This window comes from Quercus suber, unplaced genomic scaffold (assembly GCF_002906115.3).
Source record: "Quercus suber isolate HL8 unplaced genomic scaffold, Cork oak 2.0 scaffold_448, whole genome shotgun sequence".
NCBI lineage: Eukaryota > Viridiplantae > Streptophyta > Magnoliopsida > Fagales > Fagaceae > Quercus > Quercus suber.
This window is the reverse complement of record NW_027069899.1, coordinates 415,498-438,986: the sequence shown is the minus strand read 5'-3', so window position 1 is coordinate 438,986 and position 23,489 is coordinate 415,498. Positions and strand designations below refer to the sequence as shown.

Genomic DNA, 23,489 nt, shown 5'->3' with positions numbered 1-23,489 from the left:
TGTCTTTCCAACATAATATTTGGTCCACTTTGGTCGTATTTGGTTATACTCAGTCCACATTCGTCCTATCAGTCACATTGGTCTTTTTCAGTCCACTTTGGTCTTAATCGGTCTTATTCAATCCACTTCGGTCCTACTCGGTCCACTTTGGTCTTATTCAGTCCTATTCAATCCACTTTGGTTCTACTTGGTCCATTTTGGTCTTATTCAGTCCAATTTAGTCTTATTTGGTACTATTCAAACCACTTCCGTTCTATTCGGTCCTACTCGGTCTACTTTGGTCCTATTCCTAGTCGGTACACTTTGGTCTTGTTCGGTCCTACTCGGTCCACATTGGTTCTATTCAGTCCCCTTTGGTCTAGTTCGGTCTTAATCGGTTCTATTCAATCCACTTCGGTCTTACTCGGTCCACTTTGGTTCTATTCGGCCTAATTTGGTCTTATTCGGTCCTACTCGGTCCACTTTGGTCCTATTCGATCGAATTTGGTCCTACTCGATCCACTTTGGTTCTATTCAGTCTTTTTCGGACCACTTCTGTCTATTATGTCCATTTTTGTCTTGTTCGGTCCATTTTTGTCTTATTCCGTCCAAGTTGGTCCTATTCAGTCCAAGTTGGTCCTATTCAGTATATTTTGGTCTATTGGGTGCATTCAGTCCATTTTTGTGCACCTACATAAAGGGAAAAGACAAATTTGGGTTGAGAACACCTATTCTAAATCCAAATTTATTAAAAACATATATGGATCTCAAACTCATAATATCTAAAATTTTAAGTATAACATTTATTATTGTTATGCTCTTGTTGAATCACATTAATGTAGCATTTCGGTCCATTTCGGTTCAACTAAATTTAAGTGAAAGTATTTTTAAACATGAAGGATATGAATATATAAATGTAACTTTAGGGTATTTACTTATTTGTTTTAAAATTACTACTTTTAAATGAATTGCATGAGATTGATTATACCTTAATAATTATTTAACTATCTAGTGCAACACACAAGATTGTGACTATTATTACTGATGATAAGTGAAATCAGTAGGTTGAATGTTTCGGGTTTCAACGGCATATGGATGACCCGAAAGGAAACAAAAAGACTATCGAATGTGACGAGGGTAAACCGGCCAAGGACCCTCTGATGATTAAATCAAATTTTTCTCTATGACTCAAGTATAGTGAGTAGATGAATAGTAGAATGTACCTTTGTTGGATGAGGCTTGGTCCATTTTATAAAGATTTTTAGAGTGGGCCTACTTGTTAGGCTTCACTAACATCATGGGATATGTGTAGACTTAGTGGGAAGAGTATAGCGAATTTCAGGGAATTTACCCCACGTCTCAGAATAGTGAATCATGGTTTGATTGTTTTGGGTATGTAGAAAATACTCTGAAATTTATTAAGTGTTTGTTGGTCATCTACACCTTCTTGTGGTGTAGACGACTAATTTCTTCTTGGACGACCACTTTTCATGTTTGTGGTGTGTCTTTCACCTTTCTCCCTTCTGAAGATTGTCTTGGACGTCACTGAATCACCATCAACTTGTTATGAATCACCATCAACTATATATTTGCGAATTAGTTATTTTACATTTTACTAATGGAGAGGATTGATGTAATAATTTTGTTTTTAGTTAATACATTCAGTATGGTTCAATTTTTTTCACAATTGTTGAAATATCAAACCGGAAATGGCATACGATAAAATGATTCCCAGTGGGTTTAGATGAGAATTAATGAAAGAGAGATCCTACATCCACAACATTTTTACAACAAATCACAGGTGGTTAGTTGTTATTAGTTCAAATTTGAAACTAACACTAAGATTACTTTTTTGCCCCAACAATAACAACCAGTAACAACCTGCTACTTAGGATTTGTTGTAAAAATGTTGTGGACATATCATTTCTCTTAATGAAAACTTGTACCTCAATTTGTTTATTTTTCTCTCTCAAAGGAAAAAAAAAATTGTTCATTTTTTTTGAAAATTTATTAGTTACGTAACATTGATCTTTTTAATTAATTAGTCACTGACGTGGCAAACCCAAAGCCCCCAATTGAACTAAACCGTATAGATCTTCACTGCAGAGGAAAGCCCAAAACCCGGATCCAGATCCTCTCCATTTCTCTTTGAAATGGAGAGTATCCATTTTATGGACAGGATCTCTTTAAAATAAAACAACGGCCTAAGAAGTGCCACATTAATTAAAACCTAAAACGCTCAAACTCAACTATGGTTAACATTTACTCAGGAAACCCTCCAATCTATTTTTTTTTTTCAAAATCTCTCTCTTCTCCAACTCATCTCTAAGCTTCACTCTTTGCTCAACCCTACCATTGCCGCTACAACCATGACCCTCGTTCCAAACCACCTTTGTCACGGGGGCCACATCTCATAGGCCAGTATCACCGGACTGCTTCGCTAGAACAGTCACTGCCCAGTAAGTTTCTCTCTCTAATTTTTTTATTGATAAGCTCTGTTTGGTTGCTGAAAAAATGAAAGGAAAAAAAATTATGATACCGCTATTTTTAATTGATTTATTGGTGCTAAATATGGTTTTTTTTTTTTTTGATAGAGCAGTCTCTTTGTTTGTGTGTTTTAAATTTTTTTTTTTTTTTAAGCTTTTGGTTTTGAGCTTGGTGGGGTGTTTTAGATTTGGGGGATTTATGGATTGTTTTGATTTGAATTTGTTCTAAAAGCAATGGGATTTATGGGTTATATTTTTTATTCCACGCCCAAGTTTCTTGAGACTAGGATAAAAAACAGTTATGGATTGTTTTGATTTGAATTTGTTCTAAAAGCAATGGGATTTATGAGTTATATTTTTGATACCATGCCCAAGTTTCTTGAGACTAGGATAAAAACACAAAAAGGAAAAGCATAAGCAAAGCTAATTTTTTTAGAATAAACAGCAGAAGCAAAGCTAGTTTAACATAAAGGATGAGTGAAGAATTAATTATTGGAAAATACTCCATATGCTTTGCATAAGTTAAGAAAAAAGACATGAAAATGACAACATAAAAGAAAGGCATGAGTGATTTTTTAAGCACCTAGTACGATTAGCCTTGTATTATTATGAAAAATAATGATAGGGGAGGAAGTATCATCAGTTTTTATGCATATACTAGGGAAAACTGTCCTTTTATTGCGCCTCATCTTCTAATTTGTTATGTTATCTTAACTTTTCATTTAGTTGTTTGTAGACGTTCAATCTGATTTTTTATTGGTTAAGGGATAAAGAAAAAGGAAACTTTTGACAATTTTATCTAATAAGCATGCATGAATGCACTAATTCACCTTAGAAGCTTAAAGCATTGTTAGTTATAGGTCAATTATATTGGCTTGAGGATGCATAGACTTAGATGTAAGATACTGTAAATGTTCAATTTGGCTTTCAATTTGTTGTTAACTATTTTCTTTCTTTTACCCTCTTAAAACATGGTATTGGGTTGTGAGAAATCATCAAAATACAAGCTCTTTGTTTAACTTAATTATTATAGTTCAACCAATTGGAAATAATGGAGAAGTTTATAATATGAAGGATTGGCATTTTTTGGATATTGCCTGTAGGTTTCATCAATCCTTGGTATACTTCCTATGTTATTTTGAATCATCAATTACGTGAGGGGAAAGATTGTCAAAGTGTCAGGTATTCAAGGTGACTGCATTTCATGTGTGGTGAAACTTCAGATTCTAGAGTTTTGATTACAAAAGGAATTACATAATGAAGAGACATCATACCAGGAAAGGGTAGGGCAAGTTGTAAACATGAGACCAAGTCAAAGTGATAAAGCTGTGAGTTTGACTGAAAATTGCAGGATATGGAGAGAATGTGTAGTCAAGAAGCAGGAGAAACACCAAGTTCAGAATTATCTGTGTGTGTTTTATGCTGTGGTTATTAGAGTGCTTGGTTCCCTTTTTTTGGTTTGTGGGTATTTTTTTTTTGGTCTCACTGTTATGTAAATGTATGTGCTTTGGCATGGATTTTGATTTTATTTTTAATTGTTCACTCTATTATGAAAGGTTTAGGGAATTTATTGTGAATGTCTCTTTATTTTCCCTGTCATGCCATTGATTGCAGAATTGGGTGTGTGTAAATTGTCCTTTGTAGGGATGGAATGGGCAAGTTGTTTAACATGAAGCAAGTCGAAGTGATCAAGCTAAGATTGAAAGTTGTGGACTTTGGATGGAATGTATAGTCAAGAAGCAAGAGGTGGAATGTGTAGTCAAGCAATAGGCACACCAATTGTAGAAGTTTCATGTTATTATAATCATGTAATTAAAGTGTATATTTCAATGGAATTCTTGTTATGTGACCAAAGTGTACATTTTAATAAAATTTGTTCATTTTTTATTATATTCCTTTCTTGTCTACTCTATTGGATCAAATTTCATGCGACATCAAAATTGATCAATTTGAAGCAATTGCGCTATTTTTTATGATACTCTATGACCTTGTAGTCATGTATGTGGTACAAATTCCATTGGTTTATGGTTTCTATAAAACAACGCATAAATGGGAAAATTTGTCGTGCACAGGTACATACATAGTTGCAATGCTTCAAGGGAAAATAACTTGTCACATTTATGAACAATGATCGACTAAAAACTACTCAAACATGTACATATGATAAACCAACATATATGAGTACCTTCATAAGCCAACTATGAAAACTATCCAAATGCTACTACAAATTATGCAGACACTTGTCAAAGTTGTCCTACAAGCTAAGAATATATCAAATCTAAATCTTTATTAAAACTGAAAATTAGCCTTGCTAGCTTCAAAATACGTTGTCTTCAATCGGTCATGAAATACTTCAAAACCTTTTCTTGATAACAAGTATGTAAAATTTGGTACATGAAGCTTTGCATATATCTTGCACTTGACTTCTTGAATAACAACTATAACCTTCTCTACAGACTTTTGTACAGATACCCTTCTCTTCAGACTTTTAATAGATGGCTGCTAGCTGCTTCAACTCATTTGCTATAAAAATAAAAATCAAATGCATTATGACAAAAATACATACCATCAAATGAAAGTTCTACACATATAGCAAATACACTATAACAAACTATAAGTGATTCACATACTCAACCATGATAAATAGCTATGATACATAAAGCATATGATATAATGTAGGAGTAAATTCAAGCATGCCAAGATGCAAAACTGATGTGATAAAAAATTAAATGATAATTCTACAAAGCACTACTGATAACAAGTAATGTTAGGGACATAAATTTCAGCAAGGTATTTAAAAGTATTGTTAATGCACAAAGAAGTTCAAAGAAGCATGTTTTGCATTAAACCAATCATCAAGCATTACTGTTAACCAAGTTCTTAAATTTAGAATTAGTGCCAAGAACTGCAGCAACCATTCTTGAGGTAAATTGATAAAGGTATGGGAAGAATGGAATGAACATATCACAAAGCAGTTCTATACCATAGAAGAGTTACACCTCGAAAGAGCATTTGACCCCATATTGACTTCTTCCTATTAGGACCTAAAAGTGTTTACACTGACAAGTTAATTTGAAAGTAAAAGGTTTAATTCAGCTTATAAGCTAAAATGGTAAGAGTTAATGACCATATTTGTCATAATGATGAGGAGTAAGAGTTCGGAATTAGGCAAAGCAGAGAAAAAAAAAATCAAATACTAAAATAATTTTAGTAACGAATTCAGATAGAAACAACCCCACCTACTGATTTAACCAACCACTGAAAAAATATAGCACAAAAAAAGAAACCATATTCAGAACCAATAAATCAATCAACAAAATTGCAGTATCAATAGTTTAATTTCCTTCGTTTTCTCAGAAACCAAGCAGAGAGAGAAAACTTACTGGGTAGTGCCTATGCCTGCAGGTGGGCGGCACTTTCCGATGATGCTAGGTTGATGTGAGACAACGGTGGCTTGGCACGATGGCTGGTGGCACCGGCGACAGTGAGGACCGTAGGATGCAGAGAGAAAATCGTTGGAGAAGAGAGTTTGAAATTTCAGATGGGCTGGTGAGAAAAATGAATATGCTGAGTTAACCTTGGTTTTGAATTTGTTGAGTTAAGTTTTTAACATTTTAATTGACGTGGCACATCTTAGACCCTAGATGTATGTCAAATGAATCCTGTCCCTTAACTGGGCACTCTCCAAAACCCAGCCAAACCTTCACCTCCAAAACAAACAGTGAGAGAGCACGGCACTGTGTTGATGTGCAGAAAATCAAGCTCCGTTCTTTTCTTTTCTTTTCTTTTCCCATATAGCTCTCACTTGAACCCAATTCCCATACATATGTAGTAAAAATCCAAGAATTCAAGCCCCTTTCATTAGCTTTCTCCACCAAAACCCTAGCCAAAGAAAAGACACACAGACAGAGAAAGAAAGAAATGGCGTTTAGAGGAAAGGAGATGATGAAGAAAGTGTTGAAGAATGTAGGAGAGAAGAACTTGGCTCCCGGATTGAAAGAGTCACTCAAGAAATGCATACCGGACAGTAAGGTTGTCATGGGTCGAGCCAAACGCGGCCTCTACGCTGGCCGCCACATCCAGTTCGGCAATCGCGTCAGCGAAGATGGTGGCAACAAGTCTGTAACTCTTTCTCTCTCTCTCTCTTTGAATTTATGTGTCTATGTGTATTTGTGATTGTTTTCGCTTCATGGGTTTTTGATGTTAAGATTATATGATTGAATGAATGGATGGATTTTTTTCATATGGGTTGTCATTTGAAATCTCCTAAAAATAGGAGCTTTGACAATCTGTATTCAGTAGGATCAAATTAACCTTTTTCTATGTTATAGTTTGGTTTCAATTCGTTAATGTCTTATACTTTAGGCTTTGTTTGGAATTAGTTGAGAAGAATGTGTCATTATGTGCTTATCTTATTTGTTAAAAACCTGAAATTACAGCTTGTCCGAGAGCCAAAATGCTTTCGTCATTTCATATCCTCTAAAAATGGGACCTTTGGCAATCTGTATGTAGGATCAATTAACATTTTTCTCTGCTAAAGTTTAAATGTGTTCCAAGTCTTATACTTTTAGACTTTGTTTGGCATTAGTTGAGGAGAATTTGTCATTCTGTGCTTATCTAATTTGTTAAAACCTGAAATTACAGGGGTGAAATGCTTCTGATTTGTGTGAGCTTTTATTGTTTTTTTTATAAGTAAGCTTTTATTGTAAACAACTAGACTGTGCATATATGATAATGAATTAGAAATTGAACAAAAATTAGGTACTGTAGCTTAGGTCCCCAATTAATTTCAATCAAGTTGCTGAATTCTTTTATTTTCTTTCATAGTTAATTTTCACCAATGACTGGACTGTAAGAGAGAGAAAGAGAGAACTTCTGCCTCAATATTATTTATTACCCAAGATGCTTAAAACCATACTTAAATTTGTATTGTGAACGTTCTAAAAGTTGCTGCAGTATGAAGAGCCCGTTTGGATAGGCTGTTCGCAAAGCCTTAACGCGCGTTTTAGACAAAACGTGATTTATAAACCGTTTGGCTCCACAAGAATCAGCACGTTTGCGTTTTCAAAATCCAGATTTTTCACGTTTACAAAACAAAAGCTTTGCTTTTTCAGAAACGCAAATTGGGTTACCGCAATTTTTTTCTTCAGAAAATCAAAATTGCGCCAAAACAATAATCAGTTTTACCAAAATACCAGCTTTATCCATTCCCCATGTATATCTCTTCCAAAATTTTCTCAGTCAGTCTATACTCCTCCATGCATATCTGCTACCCTGTTCTCTCAGTCTCCACCGGCTCTCTTCTGCTTTGTTTATGGTCTTCATTCTTCATCTCACTTGCTAGGTAACAATTCTCCGCTCCTCTTTTGCTGAATTTATGTTATAGATTTGGGCTTTTTGCATAGTGGGTTACACATTGTTAGAAATCTAAATGTTAGAACTTATTTTGACTGAAGGACTTGTTGCTGCTGTTGTTTTTGTTTCTGGGTTGTGGATCTACTTGGGTTTTCAGTTGCTTTTGATACATGCCCATTTGGGTTTTGTTTAAAATTGCTTTATATTTGTAGACACAGATGTCATTGAAATCAGAATTTTTTTTTTTTTTGGTGGGATTGAGAATAAATGGATAAAGGAGTTTTCTTTATTTTGTTTCTCATTCAAGAATCAAGATTGTGTTTATGGGCTTTTAATAAAAATTCAAATTTTAATTTTCTTTAGTGATAAAAAGCTTAATGGGTATTCCTTGCTATGTGTGTTGTTGGATGGCCATATAGGAATAAGAAAAAGGTGAAATAAGAGGATATTCACCATAGTTAGTATGTGAAATTTCCCAATAAAGCATGGCTTATGTTGATTCAAGGAGATGTAAAAACCTATGTGGAGGTAAGTATGATACCAAATCCATATCCTTTGTTTTTTTTTTTTTGGTAATAGGGATGTCATTAAAAGACTAAACAGAAATACAAGAGTCAGGGCAGAGCCTGTTTACAAACAATCCTTGGCAGTCTGCCTTATAACTAGCAATAATGTCCACAGGCAGACTAGTATGGATAACAAAATCTAAAGATTGATGAAGACCTAGCTTAGCTAATCTGTCTGCACACTTGTTAGCTTCGCGATAGATGTGGCGAATATGGAGGCGGGGGATTTTGCTAGCCAAGTGCCTACAGTCTTTAAACAGAGGGGAAACCACAGAACTTGCATAAGCTGGATTATTGAAAGCATCAACTAAAGCCTTAGCATCAAGCTCTATGATAATGGCATCAATATTCATCTGATTGCAAAGTAGCAAGCCATCACGGATGCCCCAGATTTCAGCCTCAAAGCTACTTGTTTTCCCAATCTTTCTAGAGTATCCTGTCACCCAATTGCAATTATTGATGGTATTAGGAACACGGTGACCAAGTGCAGAGCACCCTCCTTCAATTGGGTTCCTAGAGAGATGAATAGAGCTGCCCATGAACTAACTAGGTGGGCTATATGCTCAAAACTTGAAAATATATATATATATATGCTTTTTCTTTTAGTTTGTAGGGAATTTGTTCATCCTAAAATTATATTACCACTCCAAAAAGATTAGTTTTGATTCACTCCAGACTATAACAAATTTGCAGTTCCTATCATGTCTAGAATTCCTTAGCAAGACAAAGAATTTGAGTAATGTTGATAATACCAACCCTTCCTGAATTAGGAACTATAATTGTAACTGAGGCCATAGAAATAAAAGCTCCATCATGCTAGAAAAACTCTGCATAACTTATTAACAAAGAGTCAAAATTTTAAATGAACATGTACATGAATAAATATATAGGTACGTATTGATTCTTTTAGTTTTGATTCATAACATTACCAAGTTCATTCACTCACTATATAAAATTTTAACTTTTTGTTAACATTACCAAGTTCATGTAATGTCCATGTCCACTCCAAATGTCCACTGGTGTTTTAGTTTTGATTCTTTTGATGGCAAAAGTCAGCAAGTTTAAAAGTGAGTGAATCATTAGTCATAAAGTAGTTGAGAAGCTTGGGAAATCTAAAACAAATGCTTACTACTTGGTAATAAGATATTAATTGAGAAAGCAATTATGATAATTTAAAAATTGAGAACTGAAGGGATTTGTGTACAATTAGGCAGCCACTCCAAAAATCAGGGAGAGCTTGACATTGCATCATGAAAGTTGTCCTAAGGATTGAGGTTACTCAAATACATGTGTCTAGTAAAAACTGACAGTAATTGTCAAAATGCAAGTATAAATAGAGACTATATGAACAGGAGGGACAAGATTCATGTTAAGGTCTTAGATGGATTGGTTTGATTAATGGTGGAAATTGTTGTGGTTGTTTAGAGGGAATCTGACCTCAAGAATAGCTGTTGGGGTAGAGTAAGAGAATTAAGATGTTACAGTAAGAAATTGGAATGTCATGTAGCAGAGAGCGATTTGCAAGATAGGTAGATTATTAACATGAAAATCAGCTAAATAGCAGGAAACAAGCCTTTATTTGACTGGCATTTGTCAAGATAGGTAGATTATTGTTGACTCATGATTGAATTTTGTTATCTTATTTGATGCATCATGATTAATTTGAGGTAGCTGATGGTACTAGAATAAAATTTTGGTTGGATGTTTGGTGTGGCTGCTGTTTCTTATTATGCCTTCTTCTTCTTTTTATTTTATTGTATTTTCTATATTTCCTGCTAGAAGAGTTCTGATTATACACTGTATTTGAATGTCTAGTCCATGTCTTCTGCAATTGCATTGGATTGATCTTCCTATTTTTCTCTAAATAACTGTTGATCTTACTATTTTTTTTTTTAAAGTAATTATTGTAAATCTCTCTCTTAATCGAATGAACCCATGTATCTTTGGGATTCTAGCTGTTCTGTTTACTTTGCGTGACTGCATTTGTATATCACGTGTTGCCAGTTTGGTGTTGACAATCTATGTTAGACTATATGATGAGGAAATTGGAGAATGCTAATCAATAATGATTACAATGTCTTAACTCTTAACTCTTAGGCTTCTCTACTAGGGGATCTTTTTCTAAACTTCCAATTGAGTCTTTGTAATTAGTACTGTTTACAGAGTCTTGGTAGTTTGCTGGATTTTTCATTCTTCTAATATGCTTCCATCTATTAAACTCAGCTGCACAACTTATTAATATTTTACCAAGCAGCTGAGTTATTTGGTATTGTTTTAATATAATTTTTTGGTGTGGAAGTAGCTATTAAAGTCCTCAAGTCTGAGCATGTAAATTCAGATATGTAGAGAGAGTTTAGGCAGGAGGTCTTTTTAATGAGGTGTGTTGAACCGTGTTATTTGCCAAAATTTTGACTTGGGATATATGTTCTTCATATCCTGTTTGTTGAGGTTGTGTAACTAGGCTTAATATAATTGTTTGTCGGCATTAGAGTTATTTAAGAAGACTTAATTCTGTGGAAAAACATGCAGCACAATAAAGGAAACATAGCAGTGATTGGCAGTGCCTAAAGTTTTGTTTTAAATATATTTTGTCACTCTTGATCAACGTCAAAATTCAAATTTAAAAACACAAATCATATATTTCAACCATGGTATAGAATAGTCTAGTTGAGAGGTGGGTGGGTTTTGAGTTCAACTACGGTGCTCATTCTGTTTTTGCACATGCACTTTTACTAATATTGGGTTAGCTTCAATTTTTGGGATAACTATAGGAAATTCTTTGATGTTTTAATGACAACCTTGAATACTCACTCTTTCGAAACTACATGGATGACTTAATAACAACCCCAAGGGAGCAGCATAATCGGTTGGGGACTTTTGGCTCATGAAGTGGAGGTCACTACTGTTCCTCTTCCTTGGGGCCAAAACTTGTTCATCTTAAAAAAAAGAAAAATGAATGACTTAAATGGCAACATTATCTACCTCCACTTTCAAGTTTCAACTCTTTGTCAATGACTTTGATGAGCTCTGCTTATTTCATGATCTTAAATTTACTTTAATACTTGTTTGATTCCCTTGAGTTATACCAATTAACTTTGCTTATTTTTTTTAGTAATTTTTTTAATATAATTATTTTCCTAATCATTTTAATATCTTCCTCTTGATGGGGTTTTTTTTTTTTTTTTTTGAACTAAATTTAAACCAATCTTCAAGAAAATGAAGCATCGGGAAGGTAATACGCTCAAGATTTGCCTCACTACTAGTATGCCAAAATCAGGTTTCAATCATTGGTTCAGGGCCAGATGGCTCTGAGCTAGACCTGTTCGATTGTCTCACCCAGTTGTCCTTGATAACCTGAATGGAAAAGAAATACATTTGTTAAAAACACACAATAAAGTGTGAAAGAAAAGCATTAGTGCTCAAAAACTGCAAAGGCTAGTCAGCTGTGACATTAGACCATGAACCTGCTCCACAGTTATCTAAGCACTGTCTCGAGTAATCTTAGCAAGCTGAGACTCTTCCTGCAATTAATAGACATCAAAACCAAGATTAGGCAACAGAGATGATGAAGTGATGGATGATGAGCAGCTTATAAACTGAAGTCCATAATCATCATTAATATATAAAATTGAAGTCCTTAAAATTCTTACAATTTTTCACGTATGCACCGAATTAAAATAAATAAATAAATAAACCCAACCGAAAAAAAAAACCTATTCTAAAACCCGATAAACGCAAACATATACTTGAAAAGCCTAACCCACGCTCTGCCTTATCCTTCCTCCGAAACGCAGACACACGCTCTGCCGTTCCTCTTTCTTCTCTAGTCTCTACCTTTTCCTTCTGCAAAACCCAACACTGAAAATCAATCCTGCCAAGAAGCCATCCCCACACTGTCAGGTCCGAGATAGAAAGAAGGCATCACCGATCAAACCACTGTCCCAGCCGTGACAGAGGGTATGGCTACTGTGTTTAACTCCCTTGGTTCTTAATTTCGCTTCATAATTGTAAGTCTACTTTTTCCTTTTGCTGATTGGTTTCTCACAATCCTAAAAAACCACAAACTAAGCAAAGAAGCCATGAGTCGTGGAGTATTGTTGTAGATTCAAGATTGGTCATAAAGATTGGGCTTTTAGGGTCGTTTATGAGAAACCCAAATAGATTTTTTGAGGGGTTTTGTTTGATTCTTTGTTTGGTTGCAGACCTAAGCTTCTTCTCCAATGTCCTGCCGTGTTATTATTTACTTTTGGTGTTTTGGGTTGCTATGGCTGAATGATTGGCCTTTAGTTCGCCAGGCTTTATATCTTATTGTGGTAGAAGTCGAACACTTTAGTGGGTTTTCAAACTTGGGCTTCTTCCTCTAGAGGTGGAAGATTCTTTCTTTAATTTTTGGTTGTTGGTTCTGGATTTACATTACTTTGCTATTATTATTATTTTCATACGTGATGCGTAGAATTGGATCATGGGTGAATTATAATTGAATTCATAGATTGATGGGTTTAGATGTAGAGGGTTTAGATAATTCAAATTATTGGACACATTGAATTTTCATGTTCCTATCTGTGTTGTGATTTGTTATTTAAAAATATAGTATAGTTTATATCATCAGTTGCCCTTTTTAGTTGGTAGATTTTGGATCAAGCTGAATTGCATGGTGTCCTTTCTTCAAAATTCTAGACCTTTACATAAGACTCATTGAGACAAAAGATTTTTGAAGATAGGTCAACCCTATCATAGCATCACCCGATGTGCTCGACAATTGTCTGAGTGAAGTCAAAATAAAAAAAATAGCTTGGAAATTTTTTTTATGTTTATTTTATGGAAATCCTCTATTTTCGTTTGGATTATTTATTGCTTTTTTTTCATGCCAATACAACATGATATTTGTTTTGTTTACTACAAGGATTTTCGTAATTATTAGAATATGATGAGTCTTATACCTTGATGGTTTTTTGCTGATTCTTCCCACTGTAGCGGTAATACTGTTCAATATCCCAACCAAAGCACTTAGGTTGTCCACCTATTTCAGACCTTTGTACAGCCCCTTTTAATTTTCAGTTCAAGCCATTGATATCTACACTACCTGCAAGGTCTCTGTCTTTCTCCATGTATATGTGTATGTGTGTAAAGTTTGTCTTTTTTATCTATTTATATGTAACGTTTGACTCTTTTATGGCTTTTCAATGGGTGATATTTTCGTTTTGGTTGGGATTGCTTAGGTGTTTCAAGTTAGAGTGAGTTTTGTAAAGGATGTGCAAAAGCAAGAGGCATGGTGGGAAAGACAACATGAACTTGTGGCTGAGAATTTTGGGGTAAGAATTTCTTCTAATATTTCTTATTCTTCATCTTCTTCTTTCAATTTTTATTTCTTTAAGTTTTAATTTTGTTTATGCAGAACTGTTAGTGTTTTCATGTATTTTTCTGTGGTTGTCTTTAGAATAAATAGATTATGACTTTGGGAATTTACTTTCTAACTTAAGTGAATTATAAATATTGGGAACTTGAAGCTTATTTCATCATAATTTATCACAAAACAATTGATACTGTATGACCTATTATCTGTATATCTTTAAAAGAAAAGGTTTTAAAAGGTTTTTTTTTTTTTTTTAATTTTTTAATTTTTTTATTTAAATTTTTAATTTTTTTTTGGCCTTGTTTGAAGCTTCTCAATGGGTATCACTAAGACTTAGTAAGAAAACCACAAATATGATAAACCATATGTAAATTTACTTTAAAATTTGATTCATGGATCACACTATTGTTTTCATTACATTCCTATGTGTTATTCTATAGACTCTTACATTTATCATTTTCATTATGTTATGATGTTTAGAAATCATTTATTTTTAGGAGTGACCTTCTTGCATCAATTTATAGTGGTAGATGATGAATTTTGATAAATGTTAGGTTTTGCTGAAGGAGCTTACAGGTATTGATATAAATTTCATGTAAAATTGTGAGCGGTGTTAATGCATTCACTTAAAAGTGATTGTCTATTCAGTACTATTAGAAATAATTCTTGCTGCTGGCTCGGTCATGTAATTAATTGGATGTGGACATAAAAGAAATCCATTTATGAAACAGGAGGAGGAGGAGGAGGAGGAGGAGGAATACATGTTGCGTACACACCTTTTTTAAGGGTTTAATTCATTCAACTGAGTACCTACTATTGTAGTTTATTTTTAATTCTTTTTTCTTCAATCCTTTTATGATGGTTGCTGTTGAAAGGTAGAGATAGAGTTATTTTTGGTTTTTGTTATTTGTTGGCTTATAAATTCTATTTAGTTCTTTTATGTGTTTCTATATAGTTTTATAGGCTCTATTCAGTACTGATAGTGGAAGCAATTGGACTTGCTTGGTGATTTTGTTGAAGGAGCTTACAGGTATTGATATAAATTATTATTATTTAAAAGTTTTCATCAATTATTAATATACAATGAATCATTGGATGCTATTAAAAGAGAATTGGATGTCAAATTGTAGAATAAATTGGGGTGGGGTTATTATGAAATTTATTGACATTAAGAGTGTGTTTGGTTTTACATTGTAAATCTTTGATGAATTGGTATAATTTGGTGTTATACTTGATACTAATTTGGCAAAAAATTAAGTAGCTTGAAGAAGTTGAGAAAAGAGAAGAGCCTAAGAAAGGGAGGACATGCATTCTTGAAAAAGCATTGGATAAAGCTTGAAAATGTAAGCACAATTGTATATTTATTATATTTATTGGTTCTTTTGTAATACTTATTAGACCAAATGTAAGAGCACATTATGATTATTGTAATATATTACACAGAGATAGAGAGAGAAAGAAATGGCGTTTAGAGGAAAGGAGATGATGAAGAAAGTGTTGAAGAATGTAGGAGAGAATAGCTTGGCTCCCGGATTGAGAGAGTCACTCAAGAAATGCATACCGGACAGTAAGGTTGTTATGGGCCGAGCCAAACGCGGCCTCTATGCTGGCCGCCACATCCAGTTCGGCAATCATGTCAGTGAAGATGGTGGCAACAAGTCTGTTACTCTCTCTCTCTCTCTCTCTCTTTGAATTTATGTATGTGTATTTGTGATTGTTTTTGCTTCATGGGTTTTTGATGTTAAGATTTTATGATTGAATGAATGGATGGATTTTGTTCATATGGGTTGTCATTTGAAATCTCCTAAAAATAGGACCTTTGACAATCTGTATGTAGTAGGATCAAATTAACATTTTTTTATGTTATAGTTTGGTTTCAATTTGTTCAAGTCTTATACTTTAGGCTTTGATTGGCATTAGTTGAGAAGAATGTGTCATTATGTAATTATCTTATTTGTTAAAACCTGAAATTACAGCTAATCTAAAAGCCAAAATGCTTTCGATTTTGTTCGTATGGGTGGTCATTTCAAATCCTCTAAAAATGGGACCTTTGGCAATCTGTATGTAGGATCAATTAACAATTTTCTTTGCTAAAGTTTAAATGTGTTCCAAGTCTTATACTTTTAGACTTTGTTTGGCATTAGTTGAGGAGAATTTGTCATTCTGTGCTTATCTAATTTGTTAAAACTTGAAATTACAGCCTCAAACCAGGAATCCCATGGGTGAAATGCTTTTGATTTGTGTAAGTTTTTATTGTAAACAACTAGACTGTGCATATATGATAATGAATTAGAAATTGGAGAAAAATTAGGTATTGTAGCTTAGGTCCTCAATTAATTTCAATCAAGTTGCTAAATTCTTTTATTTTCTTCCATAGTTAATTTTCTCCAAGGACTGGACTGTAAGAGAGAGAAAGAGAGAGCTTTTGCCTCAATATTATTTATTACCCAAGATACTTAAAACCATACTCAAATTTGTATTGTGAACATTCTAAAAGTTGCTGCAGTATGAAGAGTAATGGTACTCTATTCGTCCTTTTTGTTCCTGAATCTGTAGAAGGTTGTATATATCCACCAAAGTTTAGTTCAATCCCTTGTATGTGACTGATTACAAATTTGGGAGCTGGTATATGTTTGGGTCCCTTGATATAACTTATAAGTGTGTTTTTACGGAGCATTGACCACTAGTCCCACATCTATGTTTTTCTTTTCTTTTTGTGAGGGAAGGTTGGGGGAAGAGAAGAAAGAAAAACCTGGGTAGGGGAGGAGGGGTCAATGGATGCATTTAGCAAAGAAAGCTAATCCCATAAAGGTCTGCTAGTTCTAATATGCCCATCCTTGGAGTTGGTTCATCAATTACTTTACTGGGGCCTTCATTGGTTTTTATTCTTTTTCACCTATCAAAAAGATTTCATTGATCATTGTGCTTTGCACCATGATTGTGATGCTCTCTAGTATACGTCATGTATATATTGTCTTTTATTGTCAATAAATTACGTTATTTATAAAAAAAATAAAAATAAATACTATACTGGCATAAGGTAAATCATGATTTTTGTTAGCTAGAAAATTTGCGCATCTATCATATATTGGAGTCTGAGTCCTCATATGATTCATTGCCAGAAAGTGCTTGCAATGCTTGGTGGGTATGTAGTAGCAAGGGGATGGGAGGAGGTATTAGTTGAAATTAGAAGACCAATCACTGTTTATGAGTTTGACTTTAGTTTTGTATGATATTAGACACATTAGTATCCTTGATGTCTTAAAACTTACTATTTCCTATTTGGCTATTTTACCCCTTGTCCTCCCTACACTACCCATGGGCTACATGCCCATTGCCATTGTATGTTCTTTTGGTAATTCATATTTCTGACCTTAGGCAGGAGAGCATCTCCCAATTGAAACTGAGCCAAAGGTCCTTGACTCCTGGATCCTAGTGAGATAGATTCTACATTGCTCCTAACCTTTCACCTGTAGATTTCTTCTTTCACTATTAAAGAAAATTGTATTATGCATTAAGAATAAGTCAGAGTTATAGTCCTACTAATCCATTGAAACATAGGAATGAGGCTTGGTGAAGCGATGGAGTATTAAAGTATTTGCATAAGCCTCCAATTCCTTGGACTTTGCTATGTGATTGAATGGATTCAATGATATCATATATCTGGCCATCATTGCTGTAGATTTCTTCTAATCAAGTCATCGAATCCTTGTCAGAGATGATGATGACAAATGCTAAATTGTGCCTGGATAAAACATGAATACATCTACTTTTATAAATCTTTATGATAATGAATATTTATAATCTTGACGAACGCCATTCAAATATATGAAGTGCTTTCTTTTTTCATGGATTTGCTTGTGGTGGTTAGGTTAAGATGAGGTTTTTAGAATTTGGCATTTAATCAATTAGCCTTAACACTTCTAATACATGATATTAATTGATTTGCTTGTTGCAGATTGTTTTGGATGAGGATTTTAAAATTAGGCATATAATCAGTCAGTTTGTACGCTTCTACTACATAATATTTAATGTTTTATTGGATTCATTTATGCAATTTGTAGAATGAATTTGTCTTGTGCTGTTGCGCAACATAAGTTGTGTCTCTTGCTTGCTCCATTTTGGCATTTGAAGCTTTTTGTCATTTATCAACTTAGAAGAAGTATCTTTATTCATCATAACTTTTTTTGCAATTTTGGTGATAGGTCAAGGAGGACTTGGAAGCCGAATGTCCAAGAGAAGCGGCTCTTCAGTTACGTTTTAGACCGCCATATTCGAGTGAAAGTCACCACTCATGCCCTCCGTTGCATAGACAAGGCAGGAGGGATTGATGAGTACCTGCTGAAAACTCCTTACCACAAGATGGACACAGAAATGGGCCTCTACTGGAAGTCTAGGATTGAGAAGATGTATGAAGAGCTAGGGAAGAGGGAAGTTGTTTTCTTTTCACTTGAGGATGAAGCTAGGTTCGAACAACGTTTTAAAGATCTGAAAGTGGCCGAGAGGACAGCTCGTAGGGATGCCAGGAGACAAATGTCCGGTTGGTCAGACAAACAGAAGCAGATTGGAGAAGGCCAAGTGGAAGATCGATTGACTGATGAAGAAGCAGCTCTCGAGCAGTTGGTTGCAAACTATTAAGTTTTGGACCATTCACCATCTTCAAATGTTCCCATCTTTGTTTTTTATTGACCATTTGAAATTTTGTATCTCTTTAATGTTTGTTTTTTGAAGTAGTCTTTAGTTGTCTTAGGCCTGATGGAAAAATAATATTCAACAGAAATCATTTATTATTTTCTGATGGAAATTATTTGATATTCCTCTGATGGATCATGAGTTTAACAGAACATAAAAGTAACGAGAAAGTTGTTACTGGACTTAACTTCTCATGGTACAACGTCTTATAACGTTGCTAATATAATTTCATTTTTGAAACAATAACGCTATAGATAAAACAAATTGTACAAGCCGTTTTTAAATTTGTTTTGTTTTATTTTATTTTTACCTGGTCTGTAGTATAAACCAAACCTATGACTGGAGAAGTATCTTACAAGCTAGGGAAGTAATTCATGAGGGGGCTGTGTGGATAGTAGGAGATGGCCGGATGATAGATATTTGGAGTCACAAATGGTTGCTGGATTTGGGACAGAGTAGAGTGATCTCGCCTAGGAATGGTGCAGGGGTGGAGAAAGTGTGTGAGCTGTTTTATCCTAGCACAAAAATATGGGATTCGGGACTAATACAAGAACTTTTTTACCCCTGGGAAACTGAGATGATCATGAAGATTTATGTCAATGAAGTGAGTAACGAAGATGCACTGGTTTGGCCCCTATCTCTAGATGGAAATTATTTGGTTAAAGTCACCATATAGGCTACTTGCTACAAAGGTGACCAATGGGCTCCCTTCCTCGTCGGATGGTGACTGTTTTTTGATTTGGAAGATACAAGCGCATGAATTACTCTGCACCACTTATCTACGGCTTGCTTGATGCTTTGATTGACGCTGGTCAGTGTTAGAAAATTGATAACATTGGTCTCTTTTTACACTTCTTATTTATTATACCAGATTCATAAGATAGCTATTATGGTATGTTTGGTTTTGTATTTTGGACTATGATTGAATTTGTTTTTGTTTTTGATTTAATGTTCAAGCTACAAATTGCTTTATTACAATCATATCATGCTCACTGATATGTCCTCACTTGGATTGCTGTAGTACAGGAGATTTACGCCGTGCTAATGGTCTTCTTAGGCGATATGGTTTTGTGCTTCGTGAAGGCGGTAATCCTTCAGTCTCAGCATATAACTTATTAATGAAGGTTTGATACCTATCTGTGAGAAAAGTACAAATTGCAGTGTATGATTTTGTTTTTTTGTTTTTTGTTCTTCCCTTTAGTGCTTTAGCATTAAGCTCACCAAATTGGAGTTGTTGATGATGTGGTCATGAGCGTTTGATGTAAATTATCTAACTCTGAAGCTCAATTATGTTGCCTAAACGTTCTCTCTTTTTTTAAAACTTTAAGGGATATATAAACACTGGCCATCCTCTGGCCTCTGTAGCCATGTACGAAGAGATATTGCATTTAGGGTTAAAACCTGATAAGCTCACCTATAATAAGCTAATCTATGCTTGTGTCAAGACTGACAAATTGGACATAGCAATGCACGTGTTGGAGGAAATGAAGGTCGCAAGCATGTATCCAGAAGGCCAGTTTAGAGCCTGGAAATTACTCTTAAATAGCACAAGAGAGAATAGCCTAGATTACTAAAATTATACATTTTTCTTTTTTTAGGACAGAGCACAGAAATTTGGCCACGATGATCTTTTCCCTGATGTTGTCACCTATACAACATTACTTAAGGTTGGTTGCTCTTGTGGTTATCTTATTTTGTAATTATATAATGCTTAGTTTGTAGAAGTTCAAATGTGTGTAGTGCAAAACATTATCTAAGTATTTCAAAAACATTTACAGCTGTACAGTATCTAAAAGTTATTAGTTATTACATCATAGCATTTTTTGGCAGGGATTGGTGAAAAGTATTTGTGTCTTCCTCTGTAAAACATGTCTTTCTTGATTCATTGTAATCACAAATTGGAAATGTGATTGATCCTTCTTTCGGTAGGATACAATTAGCAGGACTTTGTCTTTGAGGAAAGGGCCTTTTAGCTTTTCTTTTGGTTAATGTAAAATTTGTATATTTGTCTTGTTGATTCAAATTTTGAGCAAGATTTCTTTGTTCTTTTTCCTTTGGTAGGGTTTTGCACTTTGCAAGGATCTGCTTTCACTTCAGAAGATTGTATTGGAAATGAAATCATGTCATAATTTGCTTATAGATCGAACTGCATACACTGCAATAGTTGCTGCATTGCTAACTTGTGACGCATTTAGGGGTATGTTACATTTGAATTTTCCTTCAGAATTCTGAAATGGTGACTAGGTTAGGTAATGGACTCGGATTTGGATTGTATGGTGGCAATCCAAGTTTAGATCCAATATAATTTATGTTGCATTTGTTCAGCATGTGTTGATATGACTTTAATGAATGGTAAGACTGAACTAAGGGCCAACACATTTCTCAAAATTATCTAACTAGTATAAAATGTCCTTTAAAGATTTTGTAGTACTTGAAAATCCAAATAGAATTAGTTGAATTATGAACAAGAGTTGGAGTTGATTTTCATGAATATCGCGTAGCAAATATCCTAGCATTCTCTCACTGTTTGTTAGTCACATTCTACATATTATAGTGTCTTCTCAGTATGTAACTTTCTTGAGTATATTCCTGTGAAAATGACTATAAACCTAGCAGTAAAGTGGAGTAAAATTAAAGAATAGTTAATTGATTGCTAGGAATTATCTAACTGTATTCTTTATTTCTTTTTAAATGACTACATACTTAATTGGGGCTAGATAGATGTAGTTAGGTGCTTCCAGAGTGTCATGTTATCTGAAAACCTATCAAGGACAGCTATCTTATTGTACAAAATGTAAGGCAACAAAGAATCAGTATGTTCCAAAAATGACTATATGAACTCATTTCTCATCAGAAAACAAGAGGGAGAGAGAGAGAGAGAGAGAGAGAGAGAGGGGGGGGGGTTGCTAAATTAGTATTAAATGGATTATGAAACTGGAGGGTCTATTGACGTAAAAACTATTAAGCAGAGCTCATGTTACATTTAGAGAATTTGGCTGAGAAGCACCAAGCTCATATTGTTGAAATAAAGCTTGTATATTTGCATGCTGATGTTCACGTGTACACACTACAAAAGGGTGGTATCTTTTAGTGGCATCAATATCTGTTATCTGAACCCAGTTACTTGAGGCTGGACAATGTGAAATTCAATTCTTCGTATTCTTCCCACTTAATACATTTCAAGGCAGATCCAGATCCTGTTTTAATGTATTAATAACTAAAAAATAAATTCGTTTTTATAAAAATTAAATGTTAACACTTTAAAATCTCTGTCTGTGATGTTTAGATGCTCTTTGTATATTTGGAGAAATGCTAAAGCAGGCTGGCAGAAATTCAGACCTGCGACCGAAGCCTCATCTCTATCTTTCCTTGATGCGTGCTTTTGCTGGTAGAGGAGATTATGATGTGGTCAAAACCCTGCATAAACACATGTGGCCGGATACTGCTGGAACTATCTCCCTGACAAGTCAAGAAGAAGCTGATAATCTTCTCATGGAAGCAGCTTTAAATGATGGTCAGGTACTAGAGCTGGTTATACATAATCATCAACATTGATGTCTTTTCAGGCATAGATGTCCTTTTTTCCCAAATTACTTGTGTTTTCCCTGATGATGGTTGGTGCAAATTAGTTATGGCCTATAATAAAAAGTATACCCTGCCTCTAGAAGAATGTGTAAGCTGATTGCTATCATTCAATCATTTGACATTGTTGCATTATAGCATAAAAATTTGAAATTAAGTCTGCACTAACGAGGGCCCGTCAGTGGTAATTATGTGCCAATCATGCTAGCATAAGTTTCACCTCCAGTCTCCAAATTGCATTCTTATTCATTGATATTAAGTGGTGTATAAATATGAACTTAAGAATATATGATGACTAAGAGAGAAGAAATTATATTGGATTAGAATCTGGTCAAACATATCTCTGAGCCAACTGTTTTATGTTCTTAATGTGTCACATATCCTACCCTTGTTTTATTGCTGTCACATATCTGGAACTTTTCAAACCTGTTTGGTGTAGCTGCATGCATTGTGATGGTCTTTGGAATTTTTATCTCATACATTAACTAAACCATTGTGTACTTATTTGTTCACCCACCCCCCCGTCTTTCCTTAACACACAACAAGAAAAAAAATACCTTTCCTTTCCATTTTATTTAGAGCACATCTTCCCATACTATTGTCATGTGCAACTGATGTTAATATTTTCAAACCTGTTTGGTATTTGGTGCTTGTTTTCAGGTTGATGAGGCTGTTGAACATCTAACAAATATCATTAAAAGATGGAAGGGAATATCATGGACAAGTCGAGGAGGCTTGGTGCGTATCACGTTAATTTCCATGATTGCATAATGGGAATGAATGAAATGCAAAATAAACCCCTAAACTACTCAATGTTTTGATGTGATGATTGTCTGTATAATATTTTGTTTGCGATTGATGCAAATATGATATCCTGATTTTGAAGATGCATGGAAAAAAATTGTTTGTGGTGCCGAGCAACTGGCAACGTGCCATTTAAGTTCCATTTAAAGATCCAGAAATCATGTTAAGTGTCTCCTTTAGGTTATATCTTCTGTGTTGCACCATATAATATCACCTGCTTTTGTGCTAGCTGAAAAACTAGGCTGTTTATTCTGAATTTCTTGATTTTATTTTTTTGCTCCGGACATGTTTATCATGCTATTTTCTGGTTTTGCTTTTATATATACTCACCTTTAGTATACATCTGTAATGTAGGCTGCTCTGCGCTTAGAGGCTTTGTTGGGATTCACCAAATCCATGTTCAGTCCTCATCTACTGCCTCAGGTTTCCAGCTTGTCTCCCTGTTTCTCAAATTGCGGAATGTTCATAAGGTCCTAATGACTATTTTTTGAATGCGATACATTTTTAGGTGTCAGTGCATGTAGACTCACTTTTTACCATCAGTGGCTCTTATATGGAAGATCACTTGGGCCAAAATGGTTAAGTAAATTCAATGACCTTTATAATCTATAATTTGGTACTTTTGGGCTAGGCTGATAAATCCAATTTTCGGTTCTAGAATTATCACAATAC

General features: G+C 34.5%; 2 protein-coding genes and 2 long non-coding RNA genes across 11 annotated transcripts; 3 read left to right on the top strand and 1 right to left on the bottom strand.

The window, feature by feature from the left end:
• Positions 1-2,085: 2,085 nt before the first annotated feature.
• On the top strand, positions 2,086-4,355 carry LOC112000099 (uncharacterized). The gene is made up of 2 exons (XR_002881680.2): positions 2,086-2,438; positions 3,569-4,355. It is a non-coding gene; the product is annotated as an uncharacterized LOC112000099 (long non-coding RNA).
• A 203-nt stretch (positions 4,356-4,558) lies between these two features.
• On the bottom strand, positions 4,559-6,131 carry LOC136062744 (uncharacterized). Its single transcript, XR_010624453.1, has 2 exons — positions 5,849-6,131; positions 4,559-4,988 (listed from the first exon to the last, which is right to left on the bottom strand). It is a non-coding gene; the product is annotated as an uncharacterized LOC136062744 (long non-coding RNA).
• Positions 6,132-6,194: 63 nt separating this feature from the next.
• On the top strand, positions 6,195-18,562 carry LOC111987786 (large ribosomal subunit protein bL28m). Of its 8 annotated transcripts, XM_024019527.2 has the most exons (7): positions 12,103-12,393; positions 13,361-13,476; positions 13,606-13,698; positions 14,695-14,769; positions 15,001-15,082; positions 15,183-15,397; positions 17,945-18,562. In XM_024019527.2, the coding sequence occupies exons 6-7, from the start codon at positions 15,201-15,203 to the stop codon at positions 18,375-18,377; spliced, it is 630 nt and encodes a 209-aa protein (XP_023875295.2). In that variant the 5' UTR covers positions 12,103-12,393; positions 13,361-13,476; positions 13,606-13,698; positions 14,695-14,769; positions 15,001-15,082; positions 15,183-15,200; the 3' UTR covers positions 18,378-18,562. The 8 variants fall into 8 exon arrangements, 7 of the variants coding, with proteins under 7 accessions (XP_065618306.1, XP_065618305.1, XP_023875295.2 ...); XM_065762233.1 differs by lacking the exons at positions 12,103-12,393; positions 13,361-13,476 and adding an exon at positions 6,558-6,583; XM_024019525.2 differs by lacking the exon at positions 13,361-13,476 and having other exon boundaries at positions 12,103-12,343.
• Positions 18,563-18,714: 152 nt separating this feature from the next.
• Positions 18,715-23,489, top strand: LOC111987784 (pentatricopeptide repeat-containing protein At5g10690). The gene is made up of 9 exons (XM_065762235.1): positions 18,715-19,242; positions 19,458-19,555; positions 19,760-19,921; positions 20,030-20,098; positions 20,493-20,628; positions 21,718-21,950; positions 22,674-22,751; positions 23,172-23,240; positions 23,326-23,489. The coding sequence occupies exons 1-9, from the start codon at positions 19,188-19,190 to the stop codon at positions 23,398-23,400; spliced, it is 975 nt and encodes a 324-aa protein (XP_065618307.1). The 5' UTR covers positions 18,715-19,187; the 3' UTR covers positions 23,401-23,489.

Excerpts from the sequence above, each read along its gene's own strand:
- LOC111987786 (XM_065762234.1), top strand. The coding sequence starts at position 6,387 with ATGGCGTTTAGAGGAAAGGAGATGATGAAGAAAGTGTTGAAGAATGTA. Across the intron at positions 6,584-17,944 it reads AGCGAAGATGGTGGCAACAA|GTCAAGGAGGACTTGGAAGC; the intron begins GTCTGTAACTCT and ends TTTTGGTGATAG.
- LOC111987784 (XM_065762235.1), top strand. The coding sequence starts at position 19,188 with ATGAATTACTCTGCACCACTTATCTACGGCTTGCTTGATGCTTTGATT. Across the intron at positions 19,243-19,457 it reads TGATGCTTTGATTGACGCTG|GAGATTTACGCCGTGCTAAT; the intron begins GTCAGTGTTAGA and ends GCTGTAGTACAG. Across the intron at positions 23,241-23,325 it reads GTCCTCATCTACTGCCTCAG|GTGTCAGTGCATGTAGACTC; the intron begins GTTTCCAGCTTG and ends ATACATTTTTAG.